This window comes from Drosophila erecta, unplaced genomic scaffold (assembly GCF_003286155.1).
Source record: "Drosophila erecta strain 14021-0224.00,06,07 unplaced genomic scaffold, DereRS2 tig00000055-arrow-pilon, whole genome shotgun sequence".
Taxonomy (NCBI): Eukaryota; Metazoa; Arthropoda; class Insecta; order Diptera; family Drosophilidae; genus Drosophila; species Drosophila erecta.
This window is the reverse complement of record NW_020825200.1, coordinates 6008318-6019143: the sequence shown is the minus strand read 5'-3', so window position 1 is coordinate 6019143 and position 10826 is coordinate 6008318. Positions and strand designations below refer to the sequence as shown.

At 49.3% G+C, this 10826-nt stretch overlaps 3 protein-coding genes across 4 annotated transcripts in view; 1 reads left to right on the top strand and 2 right to left on the bottom strand.

Moving 5' to 3' along the window:
* Positions 1-7123, bottom strand: part of LOC6540742 (neuroguidin) — a 39884-nt gene extending 32761 nt beyond the window's left edge. The window contains exon 1 of the mRNA XM_001968806.3: positions 6491-7123. Within this exon, the coding sequence (XP_001968842.2) occupies positions 6491-6499 (9 nt within the window). The 5' untranslated portion in view covers positions 6500-7123. The remainder of the gene's footprint in view (positions 1-6490) is intronic.
* Positions 2812-4159, top strand: LOC6540787. The gene has a single exon (XM_001968803.2). It carries the CDS (start codon positions 2812-2814, stop codon positions 4102-4104), a length of 1293 nt encoding a protein of 430 aa, XP_001968839.1. The 3' UTR covers positions 4105-4159.
* Positions 7124-7454: 331 nt separating the features above from the next.
* LOC6540741 (septin-interacting protein 1) lies at positions 7455-10309 on the bottom strand. Of its 2 annotated transcripts, XM_026979295.1 has the most exons (4): positions 10268-10309; positions 10092-10205; positions 7762-10040; positions 7455-7694 (listed from the first exon to the last, which is right to left on the bottom strand). In XM_026979295.1, exons 2-4 carry the CDS (start codon positions 10198-10200, stop codon positions 7563-7565), a joined length of 2520 nt encoding a protein of 839 aa, XP_026835096.1. In that variant the 5' UTR covers positions 10201-10205; positions 10268-10309; the 3' UTR covers positions 7455-7562. The 2 variants fall into 2 exon arrangements, with proteins under 2 accessions (XP_026835096.1, XP_001968838.1); XM_001968802.3 differs by having other exon boundaries at positions 10092-10303.
* Between the last annotated feature and the right edge of the window lie 517 nt (positions 10310-10826).

The window sequence follows — 10826 nt, the reverse complement described above, 5'->3', positions numbered from 1 at the left end:
TCATTGACCCTTTAAATGGCTAAGAAACACACAGATGGCACCGCCAACACACTCCTCTGCATGTCAGTCAAAGTTCTTTCTCTCGGCAAAATGGGGAAAAATTTGATTTGGGGAGTTTATTCAATTTGCTGCATGTGGGCCCGCCTGAAGGGGGCACATCACATAGATAGACACACTCACTCGCACACACTCACAGTGGCATTTAAGTGCACGCCGCTCAACTGATGTCTGACGGACAACCAGAGTTATGGCCAGTGGGCGGCTGGAATCGGATGGGTCTCTCGGATGGGTTGCGGGGGGTGGCCAGGGCTGGGATAGAGCGCTCTGAACTTTGCCAATATAATACAATCAACGTTGGGCTTCGATTCGATGCGCATTCGATGCGTTTGCCGCTGTTGAGGCAGTTGAGGTGGCTACCAGTCCAGCTACCGATGCGTAGGCCCACCCAACCGCCCAACCACACGTGCCACCTGCCACCTGCCCCCAATCCTCATCCACACTCACATCTACACTTAAGCCCACACCCACACACATATCCTTCCCGCTTCCCATGTGCAGAGGATGCCTTTGTACATAGGCTCGTTTCATTCACTCGTCCGAGCAGTGTGTTCGATTTTCAGCCTCGTTCTCGCTCGCTCCCTATGTAGTTTATGTACTCCTGTGCTCCGAGTTCCTTGTCCTGCACTCCGCCGCACGCAGCGGAGCTCGGGGGGCAGCTGGGATCCTGACCACACATGCGTTTGGCCTTTTGCCTGGCACACATAGCAACAGCAGCAGCAACTACGCCAGGTTGCTGCAGCAGCAGTGGCAAGAACAGCAGCAACAGAAATGTCGCGCTGTTTCAATCGTTTTATATGGCGCAACTGCCGATTGGATTGGCACAGTGGTCACTGCGTAAGAGCTTCCTTACTCTCATGCAAATGGAGTACAACTAATTTTAATGAATATTTATTATTCAATAGTAGTTTATGAAGCTGTTTTATTTTTTTAATAGTAATATTTTTATAATAATAAGCAAGCATTTCAACTCTTTTTATAGAGCACTTTCTTAAATGGTGTGTGGATAGCCACACTGAAAACTGTGCGCAGCAATTCAGTTAGAGTGGTATGTTTGTTTGGACTGATAGTATAGTTTCCTGGCTCACTGTGCACAACAGCAGTGCTCGAGAAGCGTCAGCCAATGCAGCGACCGGGAAAACAACAACGGCGGCGGCTGAAATACATGCGTGGGGAAAAGGCGCGAGTGCGGGGGGCGGGTGGGTCGGTTTTTCGGGGGGAGTTGGGAAATTTGGTGGGGGCCGAAAGGGTGGCAGGGTGTTGCGAATGGAAACGTGGACGGCGAAGCTGGTGAAAATGGTGGCAGCGACTGCGACAGCGACGCAGCCTATTTCGGTGGCCAGAAATATAAAAAAGGGGCGTGGACGGGGAAGGGGTTGGCGGTGGCGGCGTAGAGGGAGGGGGGGTCGTGGCAGCTGAGGGACAAAGTGCAATTCACCAGAGAGCGAGAGAGAGCGAATGGGTGGAAGTGGGCGGGCAGGCACACACCGAAATGCAGTCGGAAAACGAGGACCTGCACACAACTGCACTGGGGACTATGTACGATCCGGATGTCGTGTATGTATTGCCATTGACCAGGACATTCCCCCTCTCGCTCGCCGGAGCCCATCTCTTTCTGGCCCGCTCGCTTGTTTACCAATTTATTTTGCGCACAATACGAAACACGGAAAATGCATGAGGCCACCGGCTGTCTCCCAACCCACTCCCAGCCCCTCCCACAAGACCTCCGCCCACCGCCCATCGCCCACCGCCCGCCATCAGCCCAAAAAAAGCCCGATGCGTTGCAAACGCACGCAATGATAGCCACACAGCAGAGCAGGCCAAAAGCAACAACAAGGAGCGGGCCGAAAAAATTGCAGAAATTCCAGTTCGATTTTTGGCCATAATGCAAAAAAGCATGCCGCCCCGCTCTCTCCTCCCCCGCACAGATGTACATACACACATACATATATGCATCTGCCATCTCGGTTGCTCCTGCATTCAGTGTTTGTTGTTAGTTTCCGGTTGCCACTTTGTGCGGGGATTTCTGCCTTTCCCCAGTTTCCTTTCCCGGCTTTTCCTTGCTTTATTAGACTTTCCTCGTGTTTTTTCTTCTTTTTTTTTGTCCAACTTTCTGTTTGCCTTTATATCCTTTGCAGGCCGCGACTTCCACTTTGATGGAACGAGCGCCGTGTTTTATTTTGTTCCTCCTTCATTGTTGCCCCTGACTTCTGGCAAAAAAAAACAAAAAATGAGAAGGGGGTTTGGCGTGTAGTACCACGCTCGTAGTGAGTTTTTGTGCCCTATGTCCTTCGTAGTAGTTAGTACGCGTGGTCCGAAGTCAGTCATCAGCCCATACGCATTTCGCTAGTCCACGCTGAAAAAGTCGCTATGGAAATGCAAAGAAATGGAACGAACGACGTAGAATGGAATGGCAACGAAAAATTGAAGGAAAATGGGGCACAAAGGATTCGAACGTCCTGAAAAAAAAGATCTAACTGGTAGAAGGCAGCTTGGCATTCTAAGAGAGAGGCACATTTTTCGTTGGCAAATATTCCCTATTTACGCCAATCTGATACTATAAAGCTGCTGCAGCTTAAGAACAGTTGCAAAACACAAACTTAACCGATAGATATGGATATATCTTTCGCTAAGCGCTATGCCATATGTACTATTTCTATACTATGTTTACTAGATTAATTCCATCGAAGCAACCCGCCCCATATCAAAGGAAATTTGGATCCAAAATATTTAATATATAAACACTGTCATTCAATGAAGCCCCCACTACTTGCTCTCCTTATCCTTGGGCTGTTCAATGCAGCAGCGTCGTTTGTTAGCTGGAATGATGCGTTTTACGAGCAGCAGGCGACGTATCTGCGTCCTGGTGAGCCCCACATTCAGGATGGACACACGATGCTCAACATGCAGTACGTGCACAACCAGATCCAGGTCTACTGTCAGCCGCCAACAGCGTTGACCATGTGGAACGTCTTCCAGAGCAACCGCCTGCTATTGCAAATAACCGCTGGCGGAGATTACAGTCAGTATACGGGAGCCACCGTGCGGGAAGTCCACCAGGCGCTGCGCCAGCTGAACGAGTACCATGAGGGGAAGCCACTGTGGCACTCCGCCGACGAGCCACGGATCGTTCCGATGGCCACGTATGACCACGCCTGTTACGGCATCTACACAGACGAGCCGTTCGTCGTCACGCTCGAAGTGATCAGTTGCGACCTTGAGCGGGTGACACAGTTCACCTTTGGCCTCGTTTTGTGGCTAAGCTGTCCGCTCCTGGCGGACTCACTGCTCGCCTTCTACTGCTCAGCTGCGGCCTTGGGCGCCCACCTGGCGGGTGTATTGGCGGTCGCAGCCGCCCTAATGTCATCTGACCGCGAGCGGCTCCCGCGCCTAGGAACGCTTAAGGTGAACTTCAAGCTGGTGCTGAAGGAGCGGCCCACTGTGATAACCATGGCGCTGGTCGGAGGCGCTTGGTTGGTCAAGTCCGCCTGCCAGCGGTTCTGTTTCCTGTGGCGGCGCACTCTGGTCCGCCGCCTGCATGCCCGCTTGCTGAGGGGCACCTCCTACTGGCTGATCCTCACTGCATCCGATCACAGGGGCTTTGGGTGGACCTGCCTAGTGCTGCTGATCCCCTGGCCGGAACTTTTGTCGCTGATAAGCTGGCTCAATAAGCTGGCTTGCTACCGAAGGTGCTTCTTTAAGCCGATGGAACAGCTGGAAATCGTGAATCAGAATTCTTCTTATCATGGGTCGTATTTGCGAATTGGGCGATCCGAGCACGATTATCTTACATCCGAAAACGAGGGGAGTTCCAACCCTTCTAATATGCACTTTTATTGGCAGCAGCGACAGGATGAGCAGGATGAAAATGCCTTAGTCTGCGAAGACCGTTCTAATTGTCATGGACGACCCTCCACGAGGAGCTGCTTCAACGGATGTGTTCAGATTACTTCGACTAGAAATCCACCCGGCCCAGCACCTCATTTGACCACCTTATATCGCAATCTTCACTTTTCAAACTCTGGAAGCAGCTCCACGTGCATGTGATGAAATAGAACCTACACAAGGAATCGGGGACGGATGGAATCCACTGTAATCGAGTCAATAGCAGAGGAGGCAAATGAGAATTTTCCATTTGCCAAGATAAGTTGCCTTATGAACGATGTGGTCGATGGGAGGCAGACAAAGTTTCTCAATGGCGAGCAAATGTGTTGGCAAACAACTCTGCCTTATTACCTACGAAAAAGCTCATGAGCATCACAAACTAACTAGGGACTCAAATAACACATATGATGTGTTCTTATGCTAATGATACAAATTGTTAAATTTCTTTTGCGTACAACTAGAAAAGATGACAACTTGGGATTTTCGTTTTCATAAACAAGTGAGTGGGGATTTAAGTGGGCATTATTTAAACGTCTAATCCCCTAGTATATGAATCTGTGATAATAGCGGTGAAGGCCAGCTGAACTTAAGTTAAAACCTCTTGAGCAGACGCCAATGGAGCTGCATCCGTACCGCTTTTAACTTAATTGTCCTGATTAGCATGCGTCCGTGCCTGTTATCCTCGTTGAAATTTTTGTGCTTTTGACATTCGTTGGCGCATGTAGTTACAAAATAAGTGACTGGCCTGCATGCGCTGCGTGGCGAAGGGGTTCGGGTGGTGCGTATTGGGTGGGGGCGCAAATGTGCCTATTACCTCCTCCCCAGCAGCGCCAGTTTACCATTAGCCACAAGAGCGGAGGAGCAGGCAGCTGATACTCATGCTGATGCTGATGCTGATGCAGCTGCAGCACTGGAACAACAACAAAGTTCGGTCAAACGTCAGAAATGTTCGTGCGCTTTGGCTATTGAACGCAGTCCAAAGCGCAGTGCAAAACGCAATGAATCCACCCACTGCCCACTGAACACTGCCCAATAGCCCACCTCCCACCACCCAGTACCACCACCTCCACATGGAAGGACCAAGGACCTACTCCTCGGCCCGGGCCCGTCCATCGGCAAATGCAAATGCAAATGGGTAAAAAGCGCTTTGACGACCATGTGGATGGAGGCGGTTGGACTGGCTCTGGATGCAGTGATGAGTGGGCGGTGGGGTGGTGGGGTGTTGGGGCAGGGTGGACAGTTGGACGGGGCAGGCGCAAAACGCATTTCAAATCGAAAAGTGGTACTTCACTCATTTGGCGCGGGGAAACGGCGGCAGGTGACTAACCAGAGGATTCGTTTCTTCACATATATACGAGTACAGGGTATCAAGAATAAGTTCAATGGCTTATGTTCTTTGCATGTTCTTTGCACAATAACTTAAAAGTAGTGTAATGGTTTTCGATAAACATTATCCAATAAAGATAATTGATGATAACCGTTTAAAGTATATTTCTCTTGACTTGTGAATCTGAAATAATCTCAATCTGAATGTGAAATAAAAAGGGTGTCAGCTAGTATCAACCCCAAATTGTGCCAGTACATTTGATGTTCCTCTATTCAGTTGGTCGCCTGGCTGGAGGAAAAATTGACTAAATGCACCGTTTTATGTGCATTACGTTCGGAAGCGACCTGTACAGGCGGACCACGTCTGTCGATATCGAAGCACGACCAACCATTTCTAATTGCCATATTTGCCATAACTCTGGTACTCTGGAAGCTTGACAGTTTTCTATATCAGCTGTATGTTTTTCGAAACTTTCCGGCTTTGGTGGTTGATTTGGGCTAGGGAAAGTGCAACCAGGGGTGAAGTGGGGGTTGTGTTGGGTTTTTGGGTGGTTTAAGTCTGAGTTGGGTTGGGTGGTGAGGCGCGAATCGACTCGGGATGGTCGCTAGAAAGTGCATTTTGAGCTGTGGTGTCCCGTTTTGGGATTATGGGGGTTGTGCGTGATGACGTCAAAAGGTCACTGGCAGGGTGGAATATCATTGAATTGGAAACCTGAAATCATTTTTTTTTTCGAAAACTACAGGGAATTAGGATGATTTGTAGCAACGAAATAATTCTAGCACATGTTTCTCATGTTCAAAAAGTTAAATTGAATAAAATTTCTTTCTTGTAAAACTTTAAACAATTCCAAACTGGACAGAAACTAACTTTATCTAGTTATTTATTTCTTTAATCACAAAATCACCACAAAATCTGACGTCAAATAATCGTTTCGATAATCATAAGCAGCATCTTTTTATACAAGTTTTAGGATTCACATTTAAAAAAAGTATTCATCTACTACTACTGTTCTCAACAGTACTTTTTATTGCAAAAAATGTATCTCATCTCCTGTATCTCATCTCATCTACTGTATTTAAGATGATTTCAATGATTTATTCACACTTAATTCCTGCAACTTAGTTATTTAGATATTTCCAAATTTTAAGAAATATTAGTAAATTGCAATTAAAACTTGCCTAATATATGTTGCTTTGCATTAAAATTAAATATATTACACACCTGCACCATTTTGATGTCCTTGTGTGGGTGTCCCGTTAATTAGTCCTAATCCAACGGGTTTTTGCGTGCCGGTTGCTCGGCGAACGGTAAATTTAGCAGAAGAAGCCGTTAGAGCGAGACGCCAGCAAAACAAACGAAAGCAGCTACAACAACTGAACTTAAGACGCGAGAGAGCGGCGCACGTGGTGGAATCACTTTTGTTTTAGTTGCCCTTTTATTGCACTGCTTGTCGAATTCATTGAATTTCGGGGGGAATACGCACGCACGCACACACACGCGCTCACGACTGCATTGGCGAATAGTGTGGGCGGAGTGCAACGAAAGAGCGGGAGAAGCGAAACGAAAGACACGCGGTTTCAATTTGTTAGCAGTGCTTATCGCGATAGTAGTGCTTCTGGTGTCTTGGATTTACAATCAGTCGTATTGCACTGCGCGAGCTTCAGTTAACTGCACCGCTTCGAACCGCATTTGGCTCAGTACTTCCTAGCTTTGCCGTGCGCAACACGAACCGAACGCGATCTCAGTCAGTTTATTCCTATTTCACCGACGCGTTCTAGAGTCAGCTGCGATGGCGAGTCAGAGGTGGAAGCGGGCCGATACCAGTCGATAGCATCGTTGTTTCTGGCATCGATACCCTGCTGAATCGATGGCTTTCAAGGGTTGCTCCTGCTCTCAAAATATGTTTTATTATTCTTCTAAGAATTGTTTAAATAAGAAATTAATAAAAAGCAAAGCCTTACAAAGATACGCGTTTTAGTATAATTCAAAAGTATCAACATTACAATATGTCTGCTTCCATTGTACGGTATTCCATAAATACCGAAAAATACTGTCAGTATACTTACACCTTAAATTCATAGAACATGCAGCTCAGACCCAAACCGTGGTGTAAAACTGGGATATATCCTTTCAATTTCAAAAATATTGAAATCTATTTTCCTATTTAGGGAATCGGATGTGGAAATTTACACGTTTGTCTATATTTGCCGCGGTGCCTCATCAAACAATATCCTTATAGTAAGAGCTCTGAAGGGAGCACGGAATTAAATAACATACATTTATAAATATTTATTTAAAGGATTCCCGTTTGAGAGCGTTCCAGCAGATGATTCAGTGCCACCGGCTTCCAGTTGCTAAAGCTTCCATCGCTGACCATGCAGACGTGACGATCGATGAAGCAAAAGAGCTTGCCCACGCGATAAATCTGTGAATCAGGTCAAAAATGCGTTTAGAATATAAGTGTCTGTGGTCAAAAACGAATTTTCAGTCACCTGTTTGCCCAACTCTCGTCGCCCCGGCAGAGGAGCGAAGATGATTCCCAAGTCGGCGCATTGCTGCGACACCAGCTCTTTGAACTCCAGCTGGGCGGGCGGATGAATCAGGTCCATCATTATGACTGGAGCCGGAGGAACTGGAGGCGGGGGCGTGGGCGTGACCGTCGGCTGCAGCAGGGCATCGCTGGCTCTGTGCATCATTTCCAGAGCTCGACGCAGATGCTCCTTGATGCTGGGCTCGCGCAGAAGCGGTTCACTCAACATGCTCTTCCAGCCGGTGTACCATCGCGAGATCTCTGCGTAGTCCGGTGACTGATTCAGCCAGACTACGAGCACCTGCATCCAGCGCGGGAAGAAGTGTCTGTCCAGCAGCTGGGCCATGTACATTGGATCGATGAGCTCGTGCCACTCCCACACCTGCTGCCACAGTTCCAGGTCCTGGTGCAGTGGGTTGATAATGAACTCGCCCAAAGTCGCCTGCAGCTTGGGCACTATGTGCCGCTGCAGGAACTCTTGCATTTCCTCCTTGGGGAAGGCCTTCTGCCAGGGCGTGAGCATGGCCCTAGCGGACCGATCTTGCGGGGACCAGGCGCGCAATGCCACGCCCAGTTTGCTGCGGATCTGAGGATAGACGGCCTCCTCCAGCTTACTGCCCAAGATGGCGTGCCAGGGCAGCACCCAACTGTCGATTGGGACGGTGTCGGTGAGCGGGTCCCACTCCTGGACTCCAGCCGCCAATCGTGGCAGAACCAGTTGCTCGAGAACCGAATCCAAAACCCAACTGGGTAGCAGGGGAGCCCAGGCGTCCAGGAGTGCAGCCATCGGCGGATGTTCCTTTGGCTGCCATGCGGCGGCGCTGGTCCGAAACGAAGGCATCACTCCGGCCCAGATGAGCGAGGAGTACGGATCGAAGACGTTGCGGGGCTGCTGCTCCGCGGCATCGCCTTGCTGGAGCATCCCACGCCATTTCTTAATAAGCTGCAGCGGCTCCGTTGGCTGTTCCAGTGGCTGCCACTGAACTAGTTCCCTCTTCAGAAGCGGCGCTATTACGCCCGCTGCAAGATCTGCCAGCCCGAACTCTTGGAATTCGGCGGCGTAGTCCACGAGCAACTCGCGAAAGAGACGTTCCGCCTGAGGCAAACTCAGATCTGGATTCTCGCTTAACCGCTCCACGCGGTCAAGGGATTCCTCCAGCGTGCGTATGTGGTTTCGTTCTAGTTGGACGATCTCCTCCAGCTTCCGGTGCTCGCTCTCCAGCGCTGCCTGCTGGCTGGAGCACTCGCGTTCTTGGTTGTCGATGGCGATGATCTGCTGCTCGCACTGGCTAACCAAGAGCTGCAGGTTGTGCGTCAGCTCGGGCATGGCAAATACGCAGACGGGCGCGGATCCCTTTTCCGTTGCTTCCGCCTCGTAGAGCGTCTCCTCTGGCGTAATTTTGGCCTGTCCCAAGGCATGATAGCCACTCAGCACTCGCTTCTCTGGGCCTGTCATATCGATCACCGGCACATTGCCCAGTTTCTTGCTCAGCTTCTCCGACAGCAGGTGGTGGGACGTGTGGCCCTTGGCAATCACCTCCTCCACGGACTTGTAGTAGTAGCGCTTACCCTGCCGCTCTACCGTATCGGCCCCACCGGCTGAGACCTTTCGCCACTTGTTCAGCTGGTCCTTGAACTCTTTTGCCTCGCGCACGTCCTCATCCACTTTGATGCTCTTGTTCGTCTTTCCTCCGATGCTTGCGGCAGTTTCGGGTCCATAGGCGCCAATAGCTCCTCTGCCCTTGCGTACATGGGCTTGCACCGGCTGCGAGATGCCCTGCAAGTCCTTGCCCAGACCCTTGCCGGGCTCATAGCCCATTTGGAGCAGAAGCTTAGCTCCGATGCCGCGTGTATGCTGCTCCCAGGCGCCCACGTTGCGCTCGCTGGCGATGTGGGAGCGGTGCTGAAATGTGGTGTTTGCCTGTTTCCGGCCCAGCGATGGCCTCTCCTCTTCCGCGGAGCTGTTGGAGCTGCCCGGGTCGTTCTGGCCAAAGGCTGGTCGTCCGCTGGCGGCGGAGTCGTCGCTCTGTTCGCCCTGGTCCTCCTCGGCGCCCTCTCTTTGCGTACCTTTGTCATCATCGGCTTTTAGCGCCTTCTTCTTCTTTTTACCCGCCTGCTGAATGCCGCCGGCCACAAAATTGACGGGCATGGTGTAGTCCTTGGGCTTGCGGGCGGCGCGCCCCCTTCGTGTGGCTGCGGCCTCGCCACCACTCTCCTCCTCGCTGTCATCCGCCCAAATACCTGCGAAAAGTTACTTTTCTAACTAAATCTCGGCGGAACTTCTCTACGTACCGTAGATCTGTTGGTGCCGACTCTGGCGGCCACGAGGCCGGTTGATGTTGAACTCATTGTCCAGGTCGTAGTCCGTTATCTCGAAACGCTCATACTCGTTGTCCGACATTCTTGCTAGGCGTGAATATATTACTTAAAGCTGAAACTGAAAGTTCTATGAATGTAAACAAACGCACCATTGCCAATAGGGATGGCCCATCACTTGCAATTCAACTATCGGTAATATTATCGATAGTGCAATCCATGTAAAAATGCGCGATAAGTATCGCAGATGGGCGCCAACATTATTTTAAATTCTTTGATTATCATAAGTTTCTAATTATTTATTTATTACTTTATATGTGGTAACCAATTCTTTCGAAATGGTTTCCAGCTCCCTATTAAAAATAACGCAGCTTGTACTTGACATAAAAACGCAATGTGCAATACTATTTTTAATGCACTTTAAAAGGTTTTAAAGTGATTTCGCTGATAATAGTGATAGATAACGGATAATTGATTTAGTTAGAAATGTATGTTAAAGCCACTTTATTGTCTGTTGATTAGACTGGTAGTTGGTTACACTTGATTAGCGCTATCAATTGCTTATAGCCATTGAATTGATATGATAAGGATAGTAAAGTACGACACTGATAGCTTTGGTAAATTTAGTCTCTTTTCATTATTCATCGTAGACTGTTCGTCTTAAAATCCTTCGAGCGATTTGTGTGGTTTCGTACGTTATACAATGTGATT

What these genes read in the sequence shown, in the direction of transcription:
- LOC6540787 (XM_001968803.2), top strand. Translation starts at nt 2,812, where the DNA reads ATGAAGCCCCCACTACTTGCTCTCCTTATCCTTGGGCTGTTCAATGCA.
- LOC6540741 (XM_026979295.1), bottom strand. Translation starts at nt 10,200, where the DNA reads ATGTCGGACAACGAGTATGAGCGTTTCGAGATAACGGACTACGACCTG. An exon ending in TCGGCACCAACAGATCTACG is followed by an intron (nt 10,041 to 10,091) that starts GTACGTAGAGAA and finishes AACTTTTCGCAG; the next exon opens with GTATTTGGGCGGATGACAGC. An exon ending in GACGAGAGTTGGGCAAACAG is followed by an intron (nt 7,695 to 7,761) that starts GTGACTGAAAAT and finishes CCTGATTCACAG; the next exon opens with ATTTATCGCGTGGGCAAGCT.